Genomic DNA, 27,075 nt, shown 5'->3' with positions numbered 1-27,075 from the left:
ATGGAATGACCGTGATCAATAATGATGATAAAATTATGACTAGGAATAATGATAACAGAAATAAAGGTTCTCATCAGTGTTCATGCACTTTGCCTTCAAAACAACCCCAAAGACGGTGTTCTCCCCATTTTACAGGTAAAGAAACTGAGGCTCAGAGGGACATCTCTTGCCACTTGGCACCCCATTCACCTGACTTCTAGCACCCACCTTCTGGAAGTCCTTCTTGGAGATGAGGCCACGGGGATCCGTAACATAATCCTGGAAGGCCTCCGAGCCCACGATGTCCTTGAGTTTCAGGAACATGTCGAAGAACTTGAGGATCATCTCCACGTTGGATGAGGATTCCACAAGCATGTCCACCATCTGCCGGGCAATCATGCCATTCACCACATTCCCTGTGGGCAAGGAACCGGTCAGTGTGGCCTGGGGAAGCCTGCTTTCTGGACCCCTACCACCTGGCCTCCTTCCCCAGCTCGGGAGCCACCAGGCTCCAGGCATGATGTTGGTGGAAGTGTCCCCGGCCAGCGCCCACACCTCCCCCAGAGGGCATGGCTCATTTCCTGACCTGCATCAGTGTCATGTGAGAACCTTGTCGGTCCCTCCCTGACAGCTGGGGGGAGTCACCAAGAGAGATACCAATGCCAGAAGCTACCAGCAGGTCCCAGATGCCATGCCCAGTGCTGGGTTGGCATGCTCTCATCCTTCTAGAGGAGGGGTGTTACTATACATTTGTATGGAGGAAAGAGGCTGGGACTCAAAGAAAGTCACATGCTCAGGATCCCAACATACCAGAATCCACACTCTAAGATCCCAACATGCCAGCCTGCAAGTGGGTGAGGAGGCTTTGAAGCCAGAGCTTCATGACCTCAGAGCTCATACACCGAAGCCTTCCACTAGTCCTCTGAGGCCAAGCAGGTCCAGAGTGGAGTGAGGTAGGGCCAAAGATAAGACAGTAGGGAGGAGTAGAGACTGTGGGATCCCACTGGCTCCAGCTTCTTCTTATACCTTTCACTTTTATTTATTTATATAGATTTTATTTTTTAAAATATTTATTGCTTTATTCGGGAGGAGGAGGAGAGGGAGGGAGAGAATCTCCAGCAGACTCCCCGCTAAGTGAGGAACCTGATGCCAGGCTCGATCTCATGACCCTGAGATCATGACCTGGGCCAAACTCAAGAGCTGGATGCTTCGCTGACTGAGCCACCCAGGCACCCCATATTGTTTTATTAATTAGCAATAAATTATGGTCATTTTAAGTCACTAAGTTTTGAGGACATTCATTAGGTAGCAAAAGCTAATTGAGACATTTGACAAGGAAACACATAAATAACTATGAGTTACGTAAACTTTCAAAAGCATCAGGGCCATCCACCTTATTGAGATTTCTTTGGGGAGTCAGTGATCTAAGACACATACAGCCATGGCCTAGCATATGAGTGCTCAGCACGTGTTTGCTGAGCTTGTTACTGGGACTCCTTCACCAACCCATTTGACCATGACAGGATGTCAGATGAAGTTGAAGATTAGGGTCTCTGGGGTCTCAGAGGGCCATTCCCTGCTTGTCGGTCCCTTTGTTCCCTCCCCAGAGCCCCACCTGCTGGGGGTTTACCTTCTAGTAGCGACAGCAACATCACCACCATGTCCTTCTGGAGATCTAGCAGCTCCTTCAGCAGCTCGATCTGGCTGGAGTCCTAGAGACCCCAGACCCCAGTTATGTGATGACTGGTCTCTGCAGAGATGCCTACCCCACTTGCAGCTGCTTCCACCCCTCTTGACCCACCCTGCAGGGCCTAAGACCCCTTCTCACTCCCCTCTTACCTCCGAGGGGACCCGAGTCCAGACATGTTCCTCGGAAGCAGGGGAAGGGGCAGAGAGACAAGATTGTGGGGGTGGGGCAGGCACTCTGGGGGAAGCAGTCTTGACAGGTGACATGTGGGGCCAAGAGCTGGCAGCCAAGGGGGACTGGGAAGGCAGAAGCTTGGGGCGTATGGAAGGGTGCTTGATATATGTTTGTTGAATGAATGTGCGATGGAAAAAGCGAGGTGCTGGGTTCAGGAGAAAGGCGGGAGGACTCAGCCACGTGCCTTTTGGTGAACAATCTGGGGAGAAGGTAGGGGTACACTGCCTGTCCTGTCACAGTGCCTCATGTAAGTCCTACATAAGCTTCCTTCACGGTCAGAGTTCTGTCTCATGGTCCCTATTTGTACCAAGTTCAGCTACATAAAACTGGCAATATGTGAGCATTTTTGACCCACCGAGTGGTCATCTCATCTGGTTCTACCTAATATAGCAGAGGAGGGGGGGGGGAATACAGCAGAGGAGGGGGAAGGATACTGGATAAATGGCAGGTGAGGCTCCCCTATTCCAGACTCCTTCTCAAGTTCCTGATTCTAACACAGTTCCAAAGCTCGGCCTTCTGACTCTAAGATCCCAACATACCAGAATCTCAAGATCCTAATGTGGATGGGAGCCTGTGGTATGTGTCTGCGGGTGATGTCTGACCCAACACCCTGCTTCGCAGGACAACTGCACTCTCAGATCAAGTGGGGCTAAACCTGCTTTCCTGGTTTCAGGGCCGGGTATATGGCCAGATCTGGCCAATCAGAGCTCTCTTTCCCCTGGCCACGGTGACTGGCTCAGGGATGAGCATGTGACCCAATAGTCCAATCAGAGAGAACTGCAAGTCGGAGCTTCCATAGAAAAGGGGTCCTCTGCGCTCTGGAGCAGTTACAGAACCCTGGGGCATCGTTTTTCCATACAGTGTGAGAGGCTGCTTGAGACTGAAGCCAGAGAGAAGACAGACCTTTCTGCTGACATCACTCTAGGCCCTGGATCTCTGATGTGAACTGATGAATTCTTTTTCCCGCCTTAAGCCACTACTTTGCATTGGATTTCCAGCGCATGTGACCTAGCCCTAGTCCTTGGTTAATGAATTAACACCCCGGGGTCTGGAACTCTACACTAAAACACCGATATTCTCTAGACTTTTAAGATCACGCCAACGACACAACTGCGGCTGCACTTACAGTGAGGAATTGCATCCCAAGTTCAACTCCTTTCAAAAAGTCTGATGACAACAGACAGGATTTCTGCCAGCCCCGGTGGCCCCTTTGAATAACTAGATCAAGCCTCCCCTCCCTCCAGACGCTTCCGGCTGGGAAATGAGAATACAGTGTAGAGAACAGTGCCATCTGCTGGGAAGCTGGGTCATTTATGACGTTCGGGATGGAGATGGTGCAGCTTGAATATGTTTACCAGACAGAAACAGGGCTAACAGACAAGGTGTTCACGAGACACTGACCAGGCTGCAAAGGGGAGGGGGCTGGTAGGGTAAGGGGAGCACAGGATTCTAGAAATGGGAAAAGGGCTCGACAGGGGCCTTACATCATGGGTGCCCGAGATAGGCGTCATCTGCCGCAGGCAGAATAAAGAAACAAAGCCCTCCTTCAGTCCCAATCCCTGACTTAGAAAGCGAAGGCCTTTCTATCGCCCCGGTGTCAGAATCTGAGAGAAGCTCTTCGGAGAGAAAAGAATACCAACCAATCATAGAGGATCTCCGACTGGAGGGGGCGGGGCCTACACATCAGACCAGTGGAAGTGTGGGTGGGAGACCAGCCTACTGGTGGTGACAGTGGGGAACATGGGGTCATGCAGAGAGCCCATCCAGGAGGCGGATGGATTGGGCCACCCGGAGGGAACGCGTCTGGAACATGCCAGGAGGCTAGGGTGTGAAACTGACTTGGAAATGGACCACTTGGGGGGATGCCCGGCAACAGCTGGATGAAGAAGAGAGGGGCCCAAACCTGAGCGAGCTTCATCATCATGTGAGCAAACACGTGCAGGAATCCCACCACAGCATCCCAGAGGCGGCTATGTGCCAGGCTCTGCTGGTTCCCGGTGCAGGGGCCCTGGGGGTTGCAGAGGGCTGCAGTGAGCACCGGGCAGGGGGCGGGGTCCAGCGGGAGTGAGGGGGGAGGGGCATTTCACCTCCCAACAGCGGGCAGGCCCTACCTGGATGTACTCCGTGAGGCTGTTGAACACCTGTTTAGCGACCGACATGGCCTTGGAAAAGTTCCTCTTGCCCTGCTCCTCAATGACATCTTTGCCAGAGTAGTACCAGTAGAAGTCGCTGATGGACTCCTGGGGGCCGATGGGATGTGAAGGGGTGCTGGCCAACTCGTGGACCCCTCAGTCCGCGAGCTAGGTCGCACCTGGACGGCCTCCTGGCCTCACCTGCAGCCTCAGGAGGTAGTCCACTGTGCAGATGATAATGTTAATAGTGGTCGTGTTCCCCGTTTGTGTCCGTAGGTAGTTCTGGAAATCTAGGGAGATAAAAAGTCACACATTCATTGGGAGTCTACTGTGTGTAATCAGTGTTTATTGAGTGCCTGTTGTATGCCAAAGGCATATAATCATCGTTAGTTTATTTAGTCTTTATCGACTACCTACTGTGTGTCAGAGGAAGGTGAGGGTCATTTATTCATTTAGGTAGTAGCCATTTATCGAGGGCCTACTAGATGCCAGCTATGGTAGAGGCTCATTTCTTCATTTTATTCCCCCAAAATATGTTTCTTGAGCACATACAGTGTATCACGGGAATATGGAGATTTAGTCTTCCACTGGTTTCCAAAAATTTTTATTGAATGCCTACTATGTGATGGGGGAGATGGAAGATTGGTTATTTATTCATTCATTTATCCAACAAGTACTTATTGAGCATATGCCATATGCTAATGTGAGATGAAGATCGGCCACTTATTCTTTGGTACTACACGTTTATTGAGCATTTACTATGCCTAAATGGGTACATTTACAGCTTCCCTCTCCTGTAAAGAGATCTGTCAACTGAGAACATGGCCACAGACATATATATTAGAGAAACCTTTTGTCTATTTTGAATGGTACCGAATAGTCAAGACATGCAAAGCTTCTGGGATTTGAAAGCTATTTCAAATATTTATTTGTGTTTTTTTAAGATTTATTTACTTGACAGAGATCACAAGTAAGCAGAGAGGCAGGCAGGAAGAGGGAAGCAGGCTCCCCGCTGAGCAGAGAGCCCGATGTAGGGCTCTATCCCAGGACCCTGAGATTGTGACCTGAGCCGAAGGCAAAGGCTTAACCCACTGAGCCACCCAGGTCCCCCTCAAATATTTATTTGATTGGGCTGGCTAATGAACCCACGACTTCATGCAGAGGACTGGATTGCAAATTTGGTAGGAGAGAGGAATTCCACCTGTTAGAACATATTTGTTTCCAAGAAACCAGAGATCCAGGGAATAAAATTCATTTAAAACCCCAAAGACTGGGTGCCTGGGTGGCTCAGTAGGTTAAGCCTCGCCTTCGGCTCAGGTCATGATCTCAGAGTCCTGGGATGGAGGCCTGCATCAGGCTCTCTGCTCGGAGGGGAGCCTGCTCCCCGCCCCCCACCACCTCTGCCTGGTTCTCTGCCTACTTGTGACCTTTCTCCCTCTGTCAAATAAATAAAATCTTTAAAAAAAATAAAAATAAAACCCCAAAGACGGATTCCACCTTAATTACAGTTAAAGAGAGAAAATCCTTGTCCCATGGCACAAGAGTATTACATAAACCTCGAAGATCAATAAGTTGTGGAGATAAGAGCTTTTGAGAATGGAAAGCCATGGACCATGCCTTACCCACCATTGAACAGAGGAGAATGAAAAGTAAAGAAATTTACAAGTGGGTTCACTGTAGTGAACACCAGCCAAATGGGGTGCAGGTTCTGTGGAAGTTAGATTTGTGATTACTCCCACTGCTGTGATAAAGGTAGTTTCTGGGCAGTCTGTGGTTTCATAATCCCCTGCTATGTGTTATAACCACAACCTTGACACTGTGCATACTTGTTATAGGAAACAGCCTTGGGTAGAATGTTTGTCATACAGAATTCTGACTGTCCTTTTAATGTTGTGAGCGACGTGGGCCACACAGGATTATATGTTCTCGTTAGTGATGCATTTCCTTAGCTTGCTGTGTTATCCTTGATCTGCTGAAACTGTGTGCCAGGATGAAAGTTGGGAAAACTTGTTTGAGTTCGGAAAGAATCTGTAAGGACTTCAGCCTGGCAAACTATTTTATAAGCAAAATTAAGAAGTGATTTTAACAAATTCAACCCAAGCACAGAAATCCACCACATTTACAAAACTTTGGCCCCCTACCATGTAGGGGAACATGACATGTGGCGAGGCATTCATCTGGTGCTCACAATGATTTGGGGACAACCTGGTTTTGGAGAATCTGGACTGGCTAGAGGAGGTGCAAGTGAAGCAAAGTGGCCAGATTGCAGAAATTTGAGGGGGGATTTAGGAAGGTGGGAGGACAGGGCTTGATAATGGCTGAAAACGAAGGATGGACAATCAGGTCAAGGATGGCTGGTGAGGCCACCATCCATAAGGGGTGAGGGGCCAGGAGACGAACTTGGGCAACCCTTGCAGACTGACCCCAAACCTTGGCCTCCTTTCCACTCACCCTTCCACCCAACCCTCCTCCTCACCATTGTTGTGCCCCTCACAGAGCAGTTGTAGGAATCGGAACAGGTCTTGGGTGAATTCGTCATCTGCCATGACCTTCTCTCCTGGGGTGAGGGGGAGAAGAGGGGGACAGGGCCCAGAAGGCGGTCAGAGATGGCAGGACCGAGCATTTGCATGCACACGGCCCTTGTACACTCCACACACATGCACAAAGCTACGTAGGGAGGAGCAGCTGCCACTTCAAAGAGTCTGTGAGGGTCACCGGCTTCCATGACACCAGGGAGACCCAGCTTCAGAGTCATCAGCAGATGAAGACCAGAGGGGCCCTGTGTCATGAAGCTGGGGCCTCAAGCTTCTTTCTAAACATCACTGTCCCTCTGACATCACCACTTGTATGACGTCAGGAATGTCTGCCCACCCAGCAGAGGTTCAGGCAGCTGGTATCTCCCTTGGCCCCATCCAGGGCCTGGAGTAGGTATTGTTAATGGATTATGGGGATTGGAGTCACTTTCAAGCAAAGGCTCTAAGCAGGAGGGGATTGGACAGGGAGTGGGATCAAAAGCCAGCCAATTGGCTCAGATGCCTTGAAAGCAGCCAATCCAGGAGATGCAGGGCAGAGGTGTGTAAACATAGGCCAATCCGAATGGGCATCTGAAAGAAGCCAATCACCACGGGCTCTAGGGGAGGGAAAAGAGATAGAGAGAGAGAGAGGGAGGCTAGACAGGAATGGGCCAACCAGAGCAGGCGCAGAGGAGGCACGCGCACCAATCAGAGTGGATGCTGGGGGCAACCAATCTGGTTGGCGAAGTTCCCACTTCAGACTTGACCAATCTGGGGTCGCGGGCGCAGAGAGCAGGGTGCGCGGCAGTGGGGATTACCCCACCCCGGGACTGCGAATCTGGGTCTAGAAGCCTGAGAGCGTCTAGCTGGAAAGGGATCTTTGCCATCTTCTCTAGCATCTGTTTACACAGGGGGGAGCAGGCTTATAGAAAGTAAGAGACTTGTTCACAGTCTCCAGTTGTTGTTAGTGGCTAATCTGGGACCCGAGTCTTGGTCTCCGGCTCAAGACTTTCTGCGAGCATGACGCCATCACTGAAGGGTTCCTCCCTCCCTGGATGTCCCAGATCCTCAGCCCCCAGGTGGAGGGGGCGGTTGGGGGGTTAGAAGGGAGGGATGCAGTAGCATAGCAAGGGAAATGGGCTGGGGGAATTACCGTTCTGGCGATTGATGACTGGGGCAGCCAACAGGATGGGAGGAGGAAGCAGGAGAAAAGGCAAAAGAGAGACAGGAAGGAGACAGAGAGACAGACACAGATAAACAGTGACACAGTCAGGGACGAAGACATCAACACAGAGAGAGGAGCGACCACAGAGGATCAGAGCCATAAGGAGACAGAGTAGGAAATGGGGGGGGGGGGGGGTAAAAGCAGAGGGAGAGAAAGAAGAGGGAAGAGAAAGAGATGGACAAGTAGAGGTGGAGAGGCAGGAGGCGAGGTTCAGGGCAGAAAAGTTAGACACATCACAACACGGCAAAGAGGAGACTCAATTAACCTGGATTAGGGGCATTAATGAGAACAGCAACCAGGGGGGGAGACTTGGGGCGTGTGGAGGGTCCGGTCGGTGTGGTGATGGGAGGCAGGGGGAGAACACAGGATGGAAGGACAGCCAGGGGTGGGGACCCTGAGGAGGGAGACCCTGGAGGAATGTGGGGGCACAACTGGGGATCACTCTGGGGGGGGCGGGACTTGGCGATGGTCGTAGGGTGGGGGATGTCTTGGAGGAAGGGAGCTCTGGGCAATGTGGGCGAGGGGGCGATCCTGAAGGAAGAGGACGTCCCAGGAGAGGGAAGCCCAAGAGAGGGCCTCACCAGTTCCATCCTCGTTCACCATGCCCAGCCCCTCTGCCTTGTTCTGTCTCTCGAAAGCATTGAGATCCAGGACGCTGGGAGAAAGAAAGGAAAGATGGGGCAGATGGGCTAAGGTCTCTGCCCCGCTCTTCCAGAACCCCGTAGGCACCCCCCTACCCACCCCCCCACACACACCCAGTTTGGACAGAGAGCCACGGTAAAGCATGCATGAGCTGAAATCAAGAGGAAGCACAGAAGCACAAACAGAACTGGGAGAAGACATGTGGCAGCTACTGTCAAGTAAGGTGGGGCTGGAATGACATATGTACAACAAGCTGGAATCAGGAGAAAACAGAAACCCTCAGTTAGCAAAAGCTTCAGGGGGTGGAGAGGAAAAGTCAGTGGACAGAAGAGAACAAAGGCGGACAGTAGCAGTCACATGAATGGGGGTTATCAGAAGAGAGCCCCGATTCCTTGCTGCCTGAATGCCCCCTGAATTCACTACAAGCTTCTGGTTCCAGCTGTCCGTTCTTACTATTGTGATAATCGCCTCCCAGTACACCTTAGAGTGGGTCCATGTTCCTGGAGGTGGTACCAGGGGCGGGGTCTCAGCCACACCGAAGGTGTTTAACCCACCGGAGGTCTGCTAGACCCTACCTGCATGTTTGCATCAGCGCCTGGATACTCTGGAAGAAGCCCACTTCCTTCTTGTCCTTCAGATAATCCAGCATTTTCTACAGAGGGGGCGGGAGCATCAGGGAAAGTGGGAGTCACACGGGAGCTTCTAGAGCTCTGTGCTTTCCTCCCAGGTCCTTTCTCCTGTTACCTGTTGCACATCTGCATTGCCTCCGTTTAGGATGGAGATGCCCAGCTTCAGGGTGGAGGACACCATGGCGCCCGTCTCTCCTGGAGCCGGTGGGGGTGGGGCAAAGACAGCGCACTCAGTCTGGAAGCCCTGTTCTCCACCCACCAGAAGACAACCATCCCAGGGTATGCAGGAGAAGGGGCTGGGGTCGTGTGCCATAGTGAAGGAAGAGCAAGAAATTGCAAGGTGAGTGGGATGTGCAAGGGCTGGGGTGCGAGGCGCAGGCAGGCAGGATGGGAGAGTGAGCCATGGGGTCCCCAGGAAATGGGGGACTGGGGGAGACTGGGGACGGGCTGCATGTGCCCAGGAGGAGTGCCTGCGGGAAGGCACCTTTGCAGGCACTGATCATCTGGAGCACCATCTCGGCGGCTCCCCGGTTGTGCAGCCGCGCCTGCTGGTACAGCAGCCTCTGTTTCTCCATCTCTTTCTCCTGCAGCAGAGCCAGGCCCGTGGCGCCCATTGAGTCTGGGCTCAGTAGCCCAGCCTTTGCCCCTCACAGCCTCAGCCCTCAGCTCCCTGCTCCAACCATATCTGCTGGCTCATTCCTTTAATTGTGAGCTCTCTCTGTCCCCTGGCACTGAAGTCTACCATTTGCCTCTTGTCCTCAGAGCATGGGGCCAGACATGGAGCAATCTTAACCCAGGCCCATGAACCCCCAAGGGATTCAAAGACACATTCTAGGAGGTCGGGGTGCCTGGGTGGCTCAGTTGGTTAAGTGTCTGCCTTCGGCTCAGGTCATGATCCCAGGGTGCTGGGATCAAGCTCCTAATCAGGGTGTACGTTCAACGGGGAGTCTGTTTCTCCCTCTCCCCCTGCCCTTCTCCCCGACTTGTGCCCCCCCAAAATAAATAAATAAAATCTTTTTAAAAAACCAAAAGGATGATTCTAAGAAAGGCTTCAGTAGATATTAAAAGGGACCTAGGCACCAAAAACGTTAAGAAACTCAGGGAAATGTTTGCTGACTGCCTTAATGATGAATGGATGGGTTAACTTCATGTTTATCAGTTCTTTCTCACTGCCTGGTCTTTGCATATGCTGTTCCCCCTTCCTGGAACACACTTCCCCTTTTCTTCCTCTGGCATACTCCTTTTATTTTTTATTTTTTTTTAAAGATCTTATTTATTTATTTGACAGACAGAGATCACAAGTAGGCAGAGAGGCAAGCAGAGCGAGAGAGGGAGAAGCAGGCTCCCTGCTGAGCAGAGAGCCTGATGTGGGGCTCAATCTCAGAGTCCTGGGATCATGATCTGAGCCAAAGGCAGAGGCCCCAATCCACTGAGCCACACAGGTGCCCCGGCACACTCCTTTTAAAGATTTTTATTTATTTGACAGACAGAGACCACAAGTAAACAGCAAGGCAGGCAGAGAGAGGAAGGGAAGCAGGCTCCCCACTGAGCAGAGAGTCCGATGTGGGGCTTGATCCCAGGACCCTGAGATCATGACCTGAGCTGAAGGCAGAGGCTTAACCCACTGAGCCACCCAGGTGCCCCAGGCACACACCCTTTATCCTCCTGCTCAGACATCCCCTCCTCTGAGAAGCCCTCCCTGACCCTTCCCCTTGCTTGGTCTTCCCCAGCTGCCATAACTACTCCCCCACCCCTGGCCTGTGTCCCCCTGAGCTTCCCTAGATTCCCCCGCCTCCCCCATTCTGCCCTGCCCACTCTGCCTGAGCCTCCCATACCACCACTGTGAATAATCTTTGCTGTTCCTGTCTGGTTGATGTATCTGTCTCTCCCCAGGTGACCGACAGTCACGGCTGTGTCCCCAACATGACCCAGCACAGGGCTGGGCCCAGAGCACTACTCTGTGAACACAGCCTGAATGAACAGGGAGTGACTTCCCTTTGCCCTTTCCTCAGGGACCTCCTGACCCCACCTACCTCAAAGGACACCTCCACTTCTTCCTCATCTGCTTCGCCATTCTCCCCTCCCTCCTCCATGTGGCAGCTCTGGGGACAGGACATTAGAGATGACGGTGAACAGAGGAGATCCCCTAGTTCACCCAGACCCCTCTGAGCAGGCAGGCATTGCAGCTGGGGAGAAGGGAATGTGCCCAGGAAGGCGGGGGGAGGGGGGGCAGGACCTCACCTTTGCCATGATGTCAGCATACGCCATATACAGGTAATCCTCATCCAGTTTGCTAAGGAAGTAAGCGGGGGAGATGATCAGGGCCCAGTGGAGAGGACCCCCATCCTATAACCGCTTCTAGTTTCCCTTTGGAGAGCCACCCCTCCCCATGCCCGGGCTATGTAGTTGGGCATTGGGGGGTCCACTGTCCACTGACAGAGGGGGTGAGTGTGATCAAGACTTAGCCAATTAGCATGTTTAATAGGCTTGGCCTCGGTAATAGGGACAAGATGGTCTTGTGCTTCATGTGGGTCCACTGGAATTCATTCTGGGTTTGCTGGAGGGATCGGCAGGGGGGCTCCCTTTCCCCTGGGCTTGTGAAAATAGCGTGTATGATGCCTGGAGCAAGCTTCCGGCTATTGGCTCGTTTGATAACTATGACCAACCACCCTCTTGGGCCTTAATAATAATAATAATAATAATAATAATAATAGTGGCCAACACCTATTGAGTGTTTACTCTAGGTCAATTCCTATTCTAAGTGCTTTCTATCTGTCATAACACATTAATCCTCACAATAGCCCTATTATTTTGAGACAGGATTAGATAGGTAGACCTATTACTAGCCTCATTTTACAGATAAGTCAATCCAACCACTAAGATCCTTCTTGGCCGAGTCCCACAGCTTGTGCTGTGATTCAGGCCTACCTTATCTAACTCCAGAGTCCTGGTTTTCCAAAGATGAAAAACAGAGTGCTGGGTGCCCCAGTCTCCCTTGTAGCTGGGGGTGGCCTGAGGTCAGAATTCTGGCCAATGAGATCTGTGCAGAGGTCTGCCAAGGAGAGTGCTTTTTTTTGGGATAAAACTATCTTGATCTTACTGGGGGCAGGGGGAGGGGAGAGGAGACTTTCTCCTTTCTGCCCAGCATGTGGTCCTGTCTGGAAATTAAATAATCCACCTTATTGAAAATCTGTTATAATATGCTGATTTTTCTTCTCATAATCTACTGATTTTGTTCGAGCAGGACAAAGCTTTCATCAATATTGCCTGTGACGTGAGCTCTATCAGAAGAGATGGCTTGCCAAGCGCTCAGCCTACAAAACAGGGCACAGTGGCCTGGGCCTGTCAGGGGAAAATGACACTGAAAGATCAGCTGTGGGGCTCCCCAGGGACACAGAGGGTCTGTCTTGAGGAGCAGGGAGGTTTGCCGGGTGGGAGGATGTAGATCCTGTCCCAGGACGCAGGAAAGGTCCTCACCTCTTCTCAGTCAGGGCGGTGCGGCTGAAGTGAAGGACCAGCTGATGTAGGGGGTCCGGCTTCTTCTCCTCCACCTCCTCCTCCTCCTCCTCCTGCTCCCCAGCTTTCTGGGGGAGGTGTGGGGCTTGCGAAAGGGGTTTCTAGAGTCCCCTCCTGTCTCCCTCCGCCATAGCCTTGCTGGGCTAGATTTTTTTCTCTGCCCCCCCCATAAGTCCTTCCCCTTATCTCTCCCCAAGCCTGCTGCCGCCTTTCCCGTACTCCTCAATATGGAGGGCGACTGCTGAAATGGGCAGCCAGCAAGCTAGCGCCCCCCCCCCCCCATTCAGCCCTGCCCCCTCCACTCCCAGGCAGGTCCCATCCAGCTCACTGAAAGGTCATCGATCATGCGGTCTTCAAAGCTGTGGTCTTCAGTCAGGATCCACCCGGCCTTGTAACTCTCCAGGAACATGTTACAGGCCCGGTGCCTGCAGGGGAAAGGCGTGCGGCGTCCCCCAGACCATGGCCCGCACCGCGCCTCCGTTATCTTCCCGCACATCTACCTTCCCCAACCAGACCGCATCGTGGTGGCGCCCCCTCCTCCTCCTCCCGTCCCTCAGTCACCCCTTCTCCACCGCCCCCAAGCCTCCCTCCTCCCTGGGGGTCTTACGTGGGCAGGTTGTACAGGGGGGTCATGCGGAAACAGGCAACCACTGCCCTCCGGCGCTGCTTGGACAAGAGCTTGTGCCACACAGCCTTCTTGGATTTGTACGGGTGCTCGGTCTAGGGGACGGCAATCTGTCATGTCCCCAAACTCTGCCCCTGACCTGATCCCCACTCTCAGTCCCGGAGCAAAACTGCCCATGCATGTCTAGCCCCAAATTCAGGCCCAACTTGCGGGGCCAGAGGAACACGCTGGCTGTGCCAACAGAGTCAAGGTTCCACCCTGGGCTTTAAATTCCAGACCACACCATCTTTCCTAGGCCCCGCCCACAGGTGCCGGGTCACTAGCCAGGTCCGCCACCATCCCACGACCCACCCATGGTCCTGCCCAGAGTCAAGGGTCTTGATTCCAGGTCCCACTCTAGACCCCAGGTTCTGTCTCCAGCCCCAAGCTCCTCGGCCCAAGATTTAGGCACCAGGTCCTGCCCCAGAGCCGAATTTCCATTCTAAACTCCAGGCTCCAACCAAAGTTCCTCCTTAGACCCCGCCCACAGACCCATGCTTCGGCCCCACCCCTCTGAGACCCCTCCAGCCCCAGCCACCTGCTCCAGGTGGTAGAGCACCGCAGACACTTCCTGAACCCTGCGCACGATTTTCTCGGGGTCATCGGCGTCCTCCTCACGGCCCGGGACACCACGGTACAGGGCCATCTGCCAGCGCAAAGAAGGGGAGCCTTCGACCTGATGGGAGGAAGGACAGGGGCCCGGCATGAGGGCCCCTCCCTGGGTGGCTCCCCGCTCCCCAGCGGGGCTCGTGTGAGGGCCCCTCTGCATGCGAGGTGGGCTCCTCTGGCTGCCCCGCCCCCTTTCTCGGTGCTGTGCCGATTCACTGGGTGAGTACAATTTAAGGTCCCTCTTTCAATGCCAGGTAGGGAGTAAGAGTACTTGGCTCTCACAGTTGCTATTATCCTAAACACACCCCTTTTGCTTGCAGATTAAGAAAGGTACCTTTCCTTGAAGGTGAAGGTTGTTTTGCAGATATTCCCGGACCTCCTCGTCTGTGTCTTTCTGGGGAGACATGGCGAAGCTGGGTCACAATGATGGCCCAGTATCCTCCTTAACCCACATCCCATTCCTTTCCAGGCCAACACCCGGTAGCTGGTGTGTATGTGTGTGAGGGAGTTGGGTTCTGGGAGAAACTGAAAGGGTCCAAAGGTCAGGGATGGTCCAAAGGGAGTCCTAGAGGCTACAGATGCACCTTGAAGAGACAGTAAGAATTAGAGGGGCTTGGAGTGTGGGAGGAGGTAGGGAGTAATGAGAGATTGTTCTCGAAGGTCAAATAAGGCCACTGATGGATGACTGGGGGTCAGAGGAGGGTTAAAGTGGGGCTGGGGAGTGCCTGGGTAGCTCAGTGGTTTAAGCCTCTGCCTTCAGCTCAGGTCATGATCTCAGGGTCCTGGGATCGAGCCCCACATCTGGCTCTCTGCTCAGCGGGGAGCCTGCTTCCCCCTCTCTCTGCCTGCTTCCTCCTCTCTCTGCCTGCTTCTCTGCCTACTTGTGATCTCCCTCTGTGTGAAATAAATAAATAAAATCTTTTAAAAAAAAATAAATAAAGGGGCTGGGCAGTGGGGAGGGAGTTTTTGAAGATCAGAGGAGGTGAGGGAGTTGTAAGGGAAATGGCAAGATCACCAGAGGTCATGAGGGATCAAGCAGATCAAGTCACCAGTGGGATTTCTGTGGAGGCCAAAGGAAGGGTCAGTAAGGGCGATTCCTGAGATCCCCAGGAGAGAGGGACCCTCAAAGACCAACTTGAGGGGTCAGAGGAGCCCTGAAGGGCTCTTTGGGTTCTTGGGAAGACCCAACAGGTCCTAGGAGGAGTTTGAGGTCCTGAGGGAAGGATTCTTTAGAGTTCCAAGAAAGGGGGTGTTTGTGATACCAGTGGGAGTCAGTGGTCTTCAAGGTCCCCAAGCGGTTAATAGGCTGTTGGCAAGGTCCTGGGGGGATTCTTAGGATCCCTGTGGTTGACAAGCATGGGGGTTGTTATCCCATACAAAGGGTAAGTGGGATCCTGGGAGTCCTTCTTGGAGCCTCAGAGGGCTTAGGAGGGTTGGGGGAGGGTGGTGGGATCAACCCATCTCAGGAATCCTGAAGCATCTGAGGCTTGGGTGTGGTTCTGGGGAAGCAGCCAGTCCTACGGGGCTACTGGGATCACAGAGTGCTCACTGGAACCCAAGTCTTTGGGGGCTCTTGTATATGAACAGAATCCAGAGGATGGAGTCACCAGGCCCCAAGGGAAAGAGGTGATGAGCTGGAGAGCTCAGTAGGGACCCAGAGGTTCAGGAGAGAGCCAGTGGGATCATGGGGGACTCAATGGATCCCAAGGAGGTTTGGGAGGTCCTGGTGGAGAACTGAGAGGAGTCTCAGGAGGGCTCATGGTGTCTCCGCAGGGCCATGGGGTCCTAATATGTCAGGCATGGTCGGGGAGTGGGCAGCGTTCAGTAGGGTCCTTCAAGGCTCCCTATGGTCCTTGGGCCCCACCGGTCTTAATGATACTCCTGAGTTTCCTAACTGGGTTCCAGTTAGGGTCCTCAGGTCCTAGGGTTTTGGAAGTATCCCGAAAGGGGTCCTCAGCACCCTGGGGAAAGTCTTAGGACATCCTAAGAGAGCCAATGAGTCCTCGGGGTCCTGGAGAAAGATTCATTAGGGTCTCCTAAGAGAGGGCTCCCAGGGGGATCCTTGGGGCTCAGGAGGGTCCCAGGGGCTTGGTGGGGTGTGGGGTCAGGTGCTGGCAGGTGCCATCATGGGGTGGTGCAGGCACCAGGGCATAGCGGTTCTTGGCCTGTGTGATGAGTTCCTGGTCTGTGGGCGCACACATATTCAGGCCGATGGGCAGCATCTTCTTGAGCGTGGCGACAATCAGGGATGTCTGCACAGAGTACCGGTCCCCTCGGCGCTTCTTCTTGGTGCGTTCCTGGTCTGAGCCACCTGACTGTGGGGACAGGGGGCTCAGCACTAGCCCAACTCCCATCCTGGCCCCAGGCCCCAGCCCAGGCTTCTGTAACTGTCCATCTTCCAGCCCAAAGCCTGGGTGCCAGATGTCCCCTCCCCCACCTCAGGGCCAGCATCAGTTTCCACCCCAGATTTTGCTGATCTTTCAGCAAAGCCCCCAGCCCTCACCCTAGATCCTGCCAGATCCAAGCCTCTGTCTAGCCCATATTCCCAGCCTCCATCCCAGACCCTTCCAGATTTCGCCCAATTCCAGGCCTTTCTCAACCTCTGGCAGTCTCTTCCAGAATCCCCTAATGACTTCCGCACCACAACTTCCCTCCCCCACAACACGCACAACCTGACATTTTATATCCCAAGAGTGAGTTCCCAAGAATGAAACAAAGATGCAAAACCATGAAGTCTCAAGAGACAAAAAAAGTTGGAAGGAAAAGAGAGACACTGAGAGACAGAGACAGACAAAGAGATGGGGAGACAGAAGATGGAAGAGAGATCGAGAATGATCTGGAAGCAGAAACACGGGGCACAGAGTCCCACAGCCGTGTTCTGGAGCCAAGGGCCATCCCAATCATGCCAAAGAGAAGCCCCAGTGACAAGCTCTGACAAGCCCCAGTGACAAGCTTCTGGCCACATCCACCCCGGCTCATAGGACGGAGCATGGCCCACATATGTGCCAAGACACCATTGAGGCCACATGCAGCATCCCACTGGGTCCTTGCAGAGCCCTAGGGCCAGGGGTCACTGGCCAGATGCCAGTTGAGACTCAAAAAATAAAACACTTGACTAAGGTCGCACAGCCAACTGCCAACAGTTCAGGATCTGAACCCAAGTCAATCTGGTCCCAGAGCCCAAGCCTTAAACCCAACCATGCGCGTGCCTGGCCCACCCCATTCCCTGTGACCTCAGACCACAATGCTTTGGGAAAAGCTCAGAGGTGTGCTGGGGTTTTTTTTTCTTGTTGTTGTTTTTTTTTTTTTAACAAAAGTTAAAAAAAAAAAGTTAAATTGCCAAAAGCTGAGTGTTGGAAAGGGAGTGGATGGGGGTGGTGGGGGAGAGGCTGGGGGCTGGGAGACAAGGATGAGGGGTGGGGAACAGGGGCAGGGGAAGCAGAAGCTGGGGAGAGGGGAGAAGAGGGTATTAAGCCAAGAGGCATGCGGAAGGTCCCAGACATGGGGCTGACCTGTACATCTCCCGCCTGCTTCATCAGGTTGCAGACAGAGACAAGAAGGGTTACCCTGGTCCCTCAGAGAACCCCAGGCCCAACGCCAAGTGCGCCCTACCCTGCCCCAGCTGCCAAGTGGGCAGCTCCCCTGCCCCAGCCCGACACACATCCCCTAGCTGGGCATTTCCAGACCCTGACTCAGGGCGGGTGGCTTTGTTCCTTCGGACCCTGAAGAGGGCAGTTCTGAGACGTATAAGGGGACAGGAAGGGGGGGGGGGTATGGGGTAATGGGGTATGAGGAAAGACATGGGAGAAGAGGACATCAGGGTGGAGGGAGATGGAGGAGGGGAAGGGTGGGAGAAGAGGGAATTGCGGAGGAGAGAGTGGGGAGGAGGGGGATGGGGAGAAGTGAGAGGGGAGATGGGAAAGGGAGGGGAAGGAGGTGAGGGAGAGAAAGGAGATAGGGAAAGGAGGAGAAGAGGGACATAGGAGGAGGGGGATGGGGAGGAGGGACATGGGGAGGAAGGAGGAGGGAGATGGGATAAGGGTGATGGGGAAGAAGGAGATGGGGAGGAGAGGGGAGATGGCGAAAGAAGAGGGATAAGGGGGGAAGGAAAAAGAGGAGGGAGATGGGGTAAGGGAAGAGACAGATGGGGAGGCAGGAGGAGGGAAATATGGGATGTGGTGATAGCTGCAAGGAATGTGACCAGGACAGGGCAGGCTGGCTGGGTGAAGGGGTCAGGCAGGAAGGCCTAAAGGGTGCTCCCACCCTCCCCACCAAGTCCTCTCACCACAAAGCACCCACCTTGGCCATTTTGCTCTTATTGTCAGCAGTCAGAAATGACATGTTGTTGATCTCATTCTGGACCACGAAGTTCTGCTCCTCGCGCTTGAAGTTCTGGAGGGAGAAGCAGTGTCAGGATCAGCCACAGTGGTGAGGGTCTTGGCAAGGAGGGGCAGAATGGGCAGGAACTCACGTGGGACTTGGACCAGTAGATGAAGATCTCGCCCACCATCCTGAACAGCTCCTCAGCACTGGGATTGGGCTCCGTCAGCCAGTGCGCCCTAGATGGGCAGGGAGGGGGCTGGTGAGGGATGGGGGCAGGGACCCCCTCTGAAGGGGACACCTCACAGAGAGCTCTCAGGGGACGGGACCATCCAGTGGGAGGGATGGAGTTTTCTAGGGTAATCTGGCCACTTGGATGATTTGAAAATCTTAACAATTCCTTTTAAAAAGGGATTCTTCTATCTCTACTTTTTTATGGAAACACAACATAGTCAACTTGATGAACCAGTACAAGGTGAACACCACCCAAGTCAAGAAACAGAACACTTCCAAAACCCAGAATTATCTCCGTGCCCCTCCCAGCCACTCTTCTCTCCCTCCCCGCTGATGACCCTCATCCTGAACATGAACTATTTTTGTCTGTTCTTGAATGCTGCAGAAATAAATGATAATGTCTGGAATTTTCCTGGCTTCTTTCAATCTGATGTTTGTAAGATCCATCCACATTGTTGTGTGTTGCAAGGGTTGGCCCATTTTTGCTCCCATGTAGTATCCCACAGTGTGAATGCATGATTTACTTGTTCAGGCTCTCTGACCCAGGGCTCTGCCTCTGGGGTACTGACCCTAGAGCAGTACCTGCCTCCTGAGCACAACCATGGGTGTGCATGGCTGTATCTAGCATGCGGACCATGGCTTCCCATATCTACTCCTGTGACAGACATAACTAATTGATCCCAGCCTCCCACAATTTACTTGTTCAGGTTCTCTGACCCAGGGCTCCGCCTCCGGGGCACTGACCCTAGAGCAGTACCTGCCTCCTGAGCACAACCATGGGTGTGCATGGACTTATCTAGCATGTGGACCAGAGCTTCCCATATCTGCTCCTGTGACAGACATAACTAATCAATCCCAGCCCCCTTTCTTACAAAGCCCTGCTGCAATCTTCGAGTTTTCTCCACCAGGATGGAATCTGGAGTTGAAACCTATTTACTAACCCCAGATCAGGCTGCCCCTAGGAGTGAGTAATTCTTTAAATAGTGCTTCTGATTTTAGAGGGATGTTGACAACTAACTGACACCTGCTCTTGCTTTTATTAAAGACCTGTTTCTGAGGGAAGCCAGGCTGGCTGGCTCTGGGCTGTCTCCCCTTCCTGTCAGGGACGGAGGAAGGCCTGACTATCGGGCCCCCGCCACCTGGGCCTGGAGAGGGTGCTGGAGGGAAAGTGGGGCTCCTGATGGCTGACACAGCAGCCTCCCAGGGGCTCTGCCTCAGTGGGTGTAAAGGAGCGGAAGGGGCGTGCACACCAGTGGGCTGGATTTTGTGGGGCCAGAAGCAATGGTAGGGGGTGGTCAGAAGGCTGGGTGGGCTCAGGTGAGAGTCGGAAAAAAATAATAGTCACTCAAAAGGTGGGGGGTCAGGTGGGGTCAGGGAGGTGGGAGGTTAGGTTGACTGTGCACGGGGATGGCTGGGGACACGCTGACCTGTTGTTGTCCACATAGCGGATGAGCAGTGGGTAGAGGGCGTACAGGTCCCGGCAGAGCACAGAGAACTCATCCCGCACCAGGAGCTCGCCCTCCTCCGCTTCGGCCTTGGCCTCCAGGCGCAGCTGCTCCTCCTCGGCCACCACCTTCCCCGCCCGCTTGCGCAAGCGCCCAATGGTAGGGATGAAGTGGGAATGCAGAAGCTCAGGCCGGGCCCGGCTCACAATGGGCTGGGCAAACACTGCAGGAGCAAAAAGGGGGTGCAGGGGACTTGCTGCTGGCCAGCCTCAAACTCTGGCACCTGACCTATGGCCTTTGATCTCCATCCTGACCTCTGCTCCCAGCCCATGATTCCTGACCTATGCCTGGGACCCAGCAGCTCTCGTGGACCCCAGCCTGACCTCAGCTTCTACCTCTGATCTCATTCCTGACCTCAGGCCCTGACCTCTGACACAGCCCTCAATCCTTGGTCCCAGCCATATCCCTTGACCTGGACCCAGCCTGACAGAAGCACCTGACCTCTGACCCCAACAACTGAGTCATAACCTGATACCTTACTCTACTCTTACTCTATGACCTCTCACTCTAGTCTTTTACCTCTGACCTAGCCCAAACGCAGAACCTGACCTCACTGCATGATTTCTGTGATGCCTGGTTTCTTATTCCAGCCTCCGACCTCTGCTCCCGATCTCTGCTCCCAGCCCCCAATCCCTAGCTCGACCCGATTCCTGATACAGAACTTCTGAGCCAGGGATCCCAGCCCTTTAAAAACTCATTTCTTGACCTCTGACCTACAGCCCCATCCATATCAGGGACCCTGACGCCTGACCTGGTTTTCTGACCCTTTGTATAAGGAACTCATGCCTCTGACCCAGCTTCTTACCCTCTCCAAGGCTCTGGAAATTCAGAATCCAGTCTGGAGGACTCCCAGGACCCATCCATTCACCCCAGACCCCATGAACCTGAGATTCTGACCCCTTGGGATGACCCCTGGCCTTCTGACCCTGAGAAAGCCTAGACTCCAACTTCTCCCAACTCCCAGGAAACCACAACCCCGAGATCTCCCTCTCAGACCCTCAGATTCAAGGACCTGGGGTCCAGGACATTGGCCCCAGCCTCAGGAGCCCGGTGCCCCCCAGACCCACCGGCCAGCCGCTTCATCCACGATGCCTCGTCAATGCCCAGGTTGTTGACGATGATCCGCAGGATGTTCCCCAGCAGGGAGTTGAGGTGGTCAGAGGTGACCGCTGTGCAGGGCGGGGGGGCCCCTGCGGGCAGGGCAGGGGGTGGCGCCTCGGGCCCGCGCTCCCACCAGCGGGGCAGGTAGCTGCACAGCATGGGCAATGTGATCTCGATGACATGTGGCATCTCCGTGTAGCGGGCTCCCGACTCGGCCAGCACACCGATGTCTGCCATAAGCCGCTCCAGCACTGGGATGTCAGGACACATCTCCTCCACGCTATTGGGGAGCCCCAGGACTGGGGTGCATGGAGAAGTCAGGGCGCTCTCACCCATCACCCCCAGACCTCAGTGTCTGCACCACGAACCCAGGCCCCCCACAAGCTCTGGAGTGCCCCCATCCTGGGGAATCCTCAGCCCTCAGAACCCAGACTGGATCACACTGCCCCCAAAGAGGGCTCCTGCCACCCCGGGGCCCTGTGCTGGGGAGAAGGTAAGGCCTGCCAGCTGCTCCAGCCCCATGCTACTTACGGGCCCGCTCCCGGGGAGACTTGGTAGTGTACACTGAGCAGGCATTATACTCGTTCAGCTGAGGCTCCAGGAATGCCACCGGCATAGCTGCTGCAAGACGGGCCAGGCACTCCCCCAGGGCCGGCCGCAGCCTGGAAAAGGGGGCTACTTAGCTCCCATGCCCCTCTTTCTGCCTGCTCCCGGGTCCCAGCCTCTGTCTCCACAGAAGTGTCTCTCCCCAGAACTCTCCTGAGAGGAACTGCCATTACCGAGGACACCAAGGTAGTCTTTCCCCAGGGCTTTTTAAATGTCTTCTTGCTCCAATGGCTGAGCCCAGCTCAAGAGACCCCAGCCACATAGCCACCACCAGGGGCCCTCCCCAGTGCCCCCAGCTTGCTGTGGCTCCCGCGTACCACATCCTGCCAGGGCAAGCTCGCTCCCCAGTAGGGAACACCTGCCATCCTGGGCAGCCAGTGCCTGGGGCCTAATTTGGCCCCTAAGCCAGAGGCGGCCACTTCCTTGACTGGCTTTCCCCTGAGTGACCTCATGTGGCCGCCTCGGTGAACTGCAGCTGCCACTAAGCCCATCTGCTGTTGAAGCTTTGAACATCCCTCCTGCTCCCTCCTTTCCCTGAGCCCCACAGTACCCACCCCAGCCCCCAACTATGGTTCTCTCTCCTTACTTTTCTACGTAAGTGTTCTTGGTGGTTCCCAGAGAGTAGATACTGCACAGCGTTCGGTAGCAAGAGACCTGGACGTCATCCACTGAGGGAGAGATGGAGGGCGAAGGTCAGGGACGCACCTATCACACCTGTGCTCCCTGCCCTCCTCCCTCGTCTCCAAATACTGGGTAAGAGCAGGGCTGTAGAGCCAGCCTGCCATTTACCAGTTTTGTGACTTGAGCAAGTACCAACATGCTCTTGGCCTCAGTTTCCCTATTTGTAAAATGGGGAAAATTATAGTATCTTCCTCGTGGAGTGGTTGTGAGGATCAAAAGAGTTAATGCTTGGAGGCAAGTTGGAACGTGGCACACAGCAGGCACTCAATAAAGGCTAGTTGTTCCTTCCTTAGAGAGGAGTCACAGATCTCTTTGATGATAGTGCTGTACACTCTTTGCAGAAAAATGCAAACAAACACCCAATCCCAACTATAATTTGAGGTCATCCACCATCCCCTGCACCCCCCCCCCCGCCACCCACCCAGGTTAGGAACCTCAACAACCTCACAAATGTCATGGGACCCAAAGAGGTCAAGGGGCATGTTCTAGATGCAAGTCACTACACAGGCCTAACAACCAAATACAACAAGGGAAATCTGACCGGATTCTGAATATTTTTTTTTTAATCAAAGACATGTGGAGGGTAACAATGAAAATTTAAATACAGTCAGGTCACGTGGTGATGATGATACTGTAATTACGTGACAGAGACGCAGGGATCCGGTGTCACGGTGGATGCAACTCACATTCAAAAGTTCAACTAAAAGGTTTATAAACACTTTCCACCCCTAAAGTGAAAGGGTAAGTGAATGGGGCAAATTGTTAACAATCCTCTTCTTCTGACTTTCCTGGATACTTTGAAATTTTCTAAATAAAATGTGGGGGTGGGGGAAGAACCCCACCCAAGCGGAACTTTTCTTACTTTTATCAAGAGGTTGTGATTTCAAATCAACAGTGAGCTGAGACATAGCCCCACTATCTGCCAGTCCTCACAGCCCACTGGCCCTCTAGCCCATCCTGGACACCTTCCAGGGTATTCCCTGAGCCTCTCCCAACCACCAAGTCCCAAACTGACCTTGGCATCTCCCTCAAACTGATTACTTCTTCCAACCCCTGTCTCTTGGAGGCCCCACCATCTGCGGGTCCCAGGCCAGGGCCTTGGGCCTCCCTCTGGCTGCCTCCCCGCCACAGCCCATCCCCTCAGCCTTCTGAGCGTCTGTCCCACCAGCTCCACCTGTCCTTCCCCTCCTTGCTCCTCCATAGTCCAGGCCACATCTGGCAAGGCTCTTTGTTTTGAGTACCTGACAACCCCCTGTGTGTTGTGTCTTGCTTGTGTCTCATTAACCAAAGCACATTGCTCACTATTATGTCCCAAGACCCCAGGCTGGGTCACATACCGTATGTGCCCCTTGGGAGCATACACGTGGCACACACTACTAATGGACTCCCAATATCTCCTCTTAACATTTTTCTGCTCTTTTCTTCCTCCTCGTAAGAGACCTCCAATATTTAGCCTGACACACGACCTCCCAGAATAAAGGCCACTTCCTAGCCTTCCTTGTGGTGACATGCGGCCACATGCTAAATCCTGGCCAACCAGATGGATGTCAGCAGGAGTGATGGAGACTGCTTCTAGGTCTTTCCTTTATAAGGACTGCAATGCCCTCCTCTTCACTTCTTCTCTTCTACAGTCTAGAGTGAAGATGTAATGGTGTGCCATCCTGGGCCACAGGCCTAAGGAGGGTATTTCCAAGATGGCAGAGTACAAAGATGGAGGACATCTGGGCTTCTGAAGTGCTGAGCCACTTACAACTAGACCATTACATGAGAAAGAAATACCCTTCCTTCCTGTTTCAGCTACGGTGATTTGCGGTCTTTTTGTTAGAGTGGCTGAACTCATACCCTCACTCCCTCATTTGTTACCTACCAATTCACTTGGCTCAGAGCAATGAATCCACACACGCAAACAGCCGGGCACATGGGGAGGGCTAGTGTTGGGTGAATTGGCCCCCCCACCCCCGCCCTCGGGGCCAGGGCCCTTACGGATGACGTCGTCTCCGAACTGGTGCTGGGCGATGTGCTGGAAGAGCGTGGTGAGGACGGGCAGCAGGGCCACGGTGGTGTAGGTGAGGTTCTGGCCCACGCCCTTCACCTGCGTGCGCGCCTGGGACACCTTGCCCAGGCGCAGGTTCTCCACCATCTTCTCGATGTCCTCTGACGCGCTCTCAAAGAAGGAGCGGAGGCCAGCCTTCACGATCTCGGGGCCTGACTTCATCACTGTCCTAGGAGGGAAGCCAGGGCGCACCAGTTCTAGAATCTGAGATTTTCGATTTCGAAAAGCAGAGAACAGGTGGGAGTTGGCACCATGCCCCATACCTTGCATCCAGGGAGCGGGCCAGGATGTGAAGGCAGTTGACCACAGCCGGAGCATCGGTCCCTGGGAAAGGAAGACGGGCCAGGGTGGCGGAAAGGCTAAGAGGGCAGTGCCTTCCTCTACCTCCAACTCAGCCCCAGGTCCACCTCCACCTAGACCCCAAGAGGTCCCTGTCCTTCCCTAAACCCACTCTGCCTGTGCCTCTCCCAACCCAGCCTGGACCCTCTGGGCCATCACAGTCTGGTGATGACTCTATGTCCCTACAGGCCTGGGGGTTCCATGAGGCCAGGGCCCAGGGCTGTCCCAGTCACAGCCCTGTCCCCAGGACGACCCCACCCATCCCCAGGTGGGGAGAAAGAACACAGTGAAGCTTGTCCAAATCGAGGCCTAAACCAGAACTCCTTCTTCAGGGTGGGGCTGGCGACTGCAGGGAGAGAGGGAGGATTAAGGAGAAGAGCTGGGGAGCAGAGCTACTTACCGAAGAGAGAAACTCGGTGACGGACAAGAGCAGCAAGCTTGCAGAAGAGGCTGAAGAAAGGGACAGAAGGACAGGGGCAACAGGTAGTGAGGATATCGAGGGACAAGGACAGCAGTGATGCAATTAAAGGGCCAGGGACAGAAGACAGAACCAGGAGGACAAGGGATTTTGGGGAAGAAATTGAAGGGTTAGGGGCAGAAACGGGGATACTGGGAGCTGAGGCTGGTCTGCCTTTCTGACTGGGTGACCATTTGCCTCAAAGTCCCATGTCCTGGGAAACCCCTCAGGCCTGGGCACAACAGGACAGCTGGTCACCTTCACCCTTCAGTTCCTTCTGCAGCTAGAGTGGTCAGCACCCAACACCCAGTACAGAGCCCCTAAGGTCCAAGGATGGGCAGAAAGGGTCCAGGATTATGATACTATGAGGTCAGGGGGCTGGTGACAGGTCACAGCATGGCCCACCTGGTGATCATTTCCTTCTCCTTGTTGGAGGCATGGCCGCCACTGCCCAGCACTTTGGCCGGTGTGGACAGGAAATAGAGGCAGTGGTTGGTGAAGTACTGGTTGATCAAAGGGAGCAGGATCTGGAGGGTGGGGAAGAGATGAGGGGCACTGAGTGAAGGGTAGGGGAGCCCACCCAGTCCCCAGCCCCTCCAGCTTCTGAGCCCACCTCTCACCTTGGCAAAGAACTTAATCTCTTGTTCATGTGGAGACTTTTCTACTCGTCCACTGCTGACCACAGCCTCTGGTGGGGGAGGGGAAAACAGGGGTCATAGTGGGTTCAAGGCTGGGGAACTCAGGGCATTCCAATGGAGGGGTGGGGGACTCTAGGGCAAAGGTAGGAAAAGATGGGAGACTAATTCTTGGTTTAAAGTAAACTCTGCTGCCTTTGAGGTGAACCTCTCTCCCCTTTCTCAATTGATCCCCCTAACTGCTTGATCAAACCCTTCCTGAGGCTGTAAATGGGGAGGACAAACTGGGATGGGGTAAAGCTATAGGACATCCCCTTCCTCACAGGTCCTTTTCTCCTTGAACTTTGATATTTGGCACTGAATCAGTTTGGAATAAACAAATGAATGAAACCAGAAGTCAACATAGACAGATTCGAATTGATTTTAGAGTGGAAATCAATTTCAGATAATAAAAATGGTGACAGTAATAATTAATACTACTAATAATGCTGGATCCCATTATTAAACACTGGCTATGTCACTGGCACTGTGAGAAATGTGCTTATCTAATTGCCTCCCAGCTTGGAGAGCTGTATAGTCGGTACCACGCCTTCATTTTACAGACAAGGGAACTAAGGTGCAATAACTCAGTCTGGGTCACCCAGCAAGTAAGGGACAGAACTTTGGCCGACTATGGTGGACAGGTAGGGAAACTGAGGCACGGAGAGGAAAGGGAGTTGCTGAGAAGTGCTCAGAGCAGAGGATCAGTGTGTGGGACTCGAGGTGAGATGTGTAAGAGTGAGTCCTGCTGTGTCACTCATCTGAGGGAGCCTGGGGGTCTTGGGTGGCTCTCCAGGGGAAGCTGGGAGGGATTCTAGGGGCCAGCTGTGATTCTTAATGGGACCTAAGAGGCATGTGCAGGGCACACCAACAGCCTTCGTGCTCAAGAGAGAGCCAGGATCTTCCCAGTCCTTACCCTCTTTGCCCCTAAGCCCACAGTCTGTCCCCAGCACAGCTAAGGGGAGTCTGTGAACACCTGAAGCAGGTCACCGTCCTCTCCTGCTCAGAACCCTCCCATGGTGCCATTCCACTCAGGAAGCCACAGTCTCCCCATGCCTGCAAAGCCCTACATGGTCTTTGAGAGGGCAGAGGGCACCTCTCTGCCCTCATCTCCTCACACTTTCTGCCTCAGTCAGTCTGCTTCAACCACTTGGGCTTTGGGTTACTCACACCAGGGACCTCTCAGAACTTTTGCACTGGCTGTTCCTCTACCTGGAATATTCTCCTCAAGCCTCCAGCCAGCTCCCTCCCAGCTCCTTCACAGTCTTCTTTACT

The 27,075-nt window shown here is 53.8% G+C and overlaps 1 protein-coding gene across 5 annotated transcripts in view; it reads right to left on the bottom strand.

The window, feature by feature from the left end:
- The window catches only part of RYR1 (ryanodine receptor 1), a 107,612-nt gene that overhangs the window by 27,846 nt on the left and 52,691 nt on the right, over window positions 1–27,075 (bottom strand). The window contains exons 60-92 of one of the 5 annotated variants that reach the window (XM_082709066.1): window positions 25,747–25,814; window positions 25,532–25,653; window positions 25,070–25,119; window positions 24,594–24,654; window positions 24,261–24,499; window positions 22,183–22,264; window positions 21,522–21,652; window positions 20,957–21,289; window positions 19,812–20,052; window positions 18,302–18,389; window positions 18,130–18,222; window positions 17,343–17,357; window positions 15,975–16,145; window positions 14,165–14,224; window positions 13,760–13,897; window positions 13,165–13,277; window positions 12,886–12,982; window positions 12,519–12,625; window positions 11,283–11,334; window positions 11,075–11,143; window positions 9,526–9,625; window positions 9,157–9,236; window positions 8,988–9,064; window positions 8,352–8,425; window positions 7,699–7,716; window positions 6,509–6,589; window positions 4,234–4,322; window positions 4,012–4,140; window positions 3,804–3,908; window positions 3,385–3,411; window positions 1,819–1,848; window positions 1,610–1,691; window positions 208–395 (exon numbers count right to left, since the gene is read on the bottom strand). In XM_082709066.1, the coding sequence (XP_082565192.1) occupies window positions 208–395; window positions 1,610–1,691; window positions 1,819–1,848; window positions 3,385–3,411; window positions 3,804–3,908; window positions 4,012–4,140; window positions 4,234–4,322; window positions 6,509–6,589; window positions 7,699–7,716; window positions 8,352–8,425; window positions 8,988–9,064; window positions 9,157–9,236; window positions 9,526–9,625; window positions 11,075–11,143; window positions 11,283–11,334; window positions 12,519–12,625; window positions 12,886–12,982; window positions 13,165–13,277; window positions 13,760–13,897; window positions 14,165–14,224; window positions 15,975–16,145; window positions 17,343–17,357; window positions 18,130–18,222; window positions 18,302–18,389; window positions 19,812–20,052; window positions 20,957–21,289; window positions 21,522–21,652; window positions 22,183–22,264; window positions 24,261–24,499; window positions 24,594–24,654; window positions 25,070–25,119; window positions 25,532–25,653; window positions 25,747–25,814 (3,410 nt within the window). The remainder of the gene's footprint in view (window positions 1–207; window positions 396–1,609; window positions 1,692–1,818; window positions 1,849–3,384; window positions 3,412–3,803; window positions 3,909–4,011; window positions 4,141–4,233; window positions 4,323–6,508; window positions 6,590–7,698; window positions 7,717–8,351; window positions 8,426–8,987; window positions 9,065–9,156; window positions 9,237–9,525; window positions 9,626–11,074; window positions 11,144–11,282; window positions 11,335–12,518; window positions 12,626–12,885; window positions 12,983–13,164; window positions 13,278–13,759; window positions 13,898–14,164; window positions 14,225–15,974; window positions 16,146–17,342; window positions 17,358–18,129; window positions 18,223–18,301; window positions 18,390–19,811; window positions 20,053–20,956; window positions 21,290–21,521; window positions 21,653–22,182; window positions 22,265–24,260; window positions 24,500–24,593; window positions 24,655–25,069; window positions 25,120–25,531; window positions 25,654–25,746; window positions 25,815–27,075) is intronic. The other 4 variants (XM_082709069.1, XM_082709067.1, XM_082709068.1 and 1 more) reach the window with 4 other exon arrangements.

The sequence above is a fragment of the Mustela nivalis genome, assembly GCF_964662115.1.
Source record: "Mustela nivalis genome assembly, chromosome: 18".
Classification (NCBI taxonomy): domain Eukaryota; kingdom Metazoa; phylum Chordata; class Mammalia; order Carnivora; family Mustelidae; genus Mustela; species Mustela nivalis.
The sequence above is the reverse complement of the archived record's forward strand: the minus strand, read 5'-3'. Positions and strand labels throughout refer to the sequence as shown.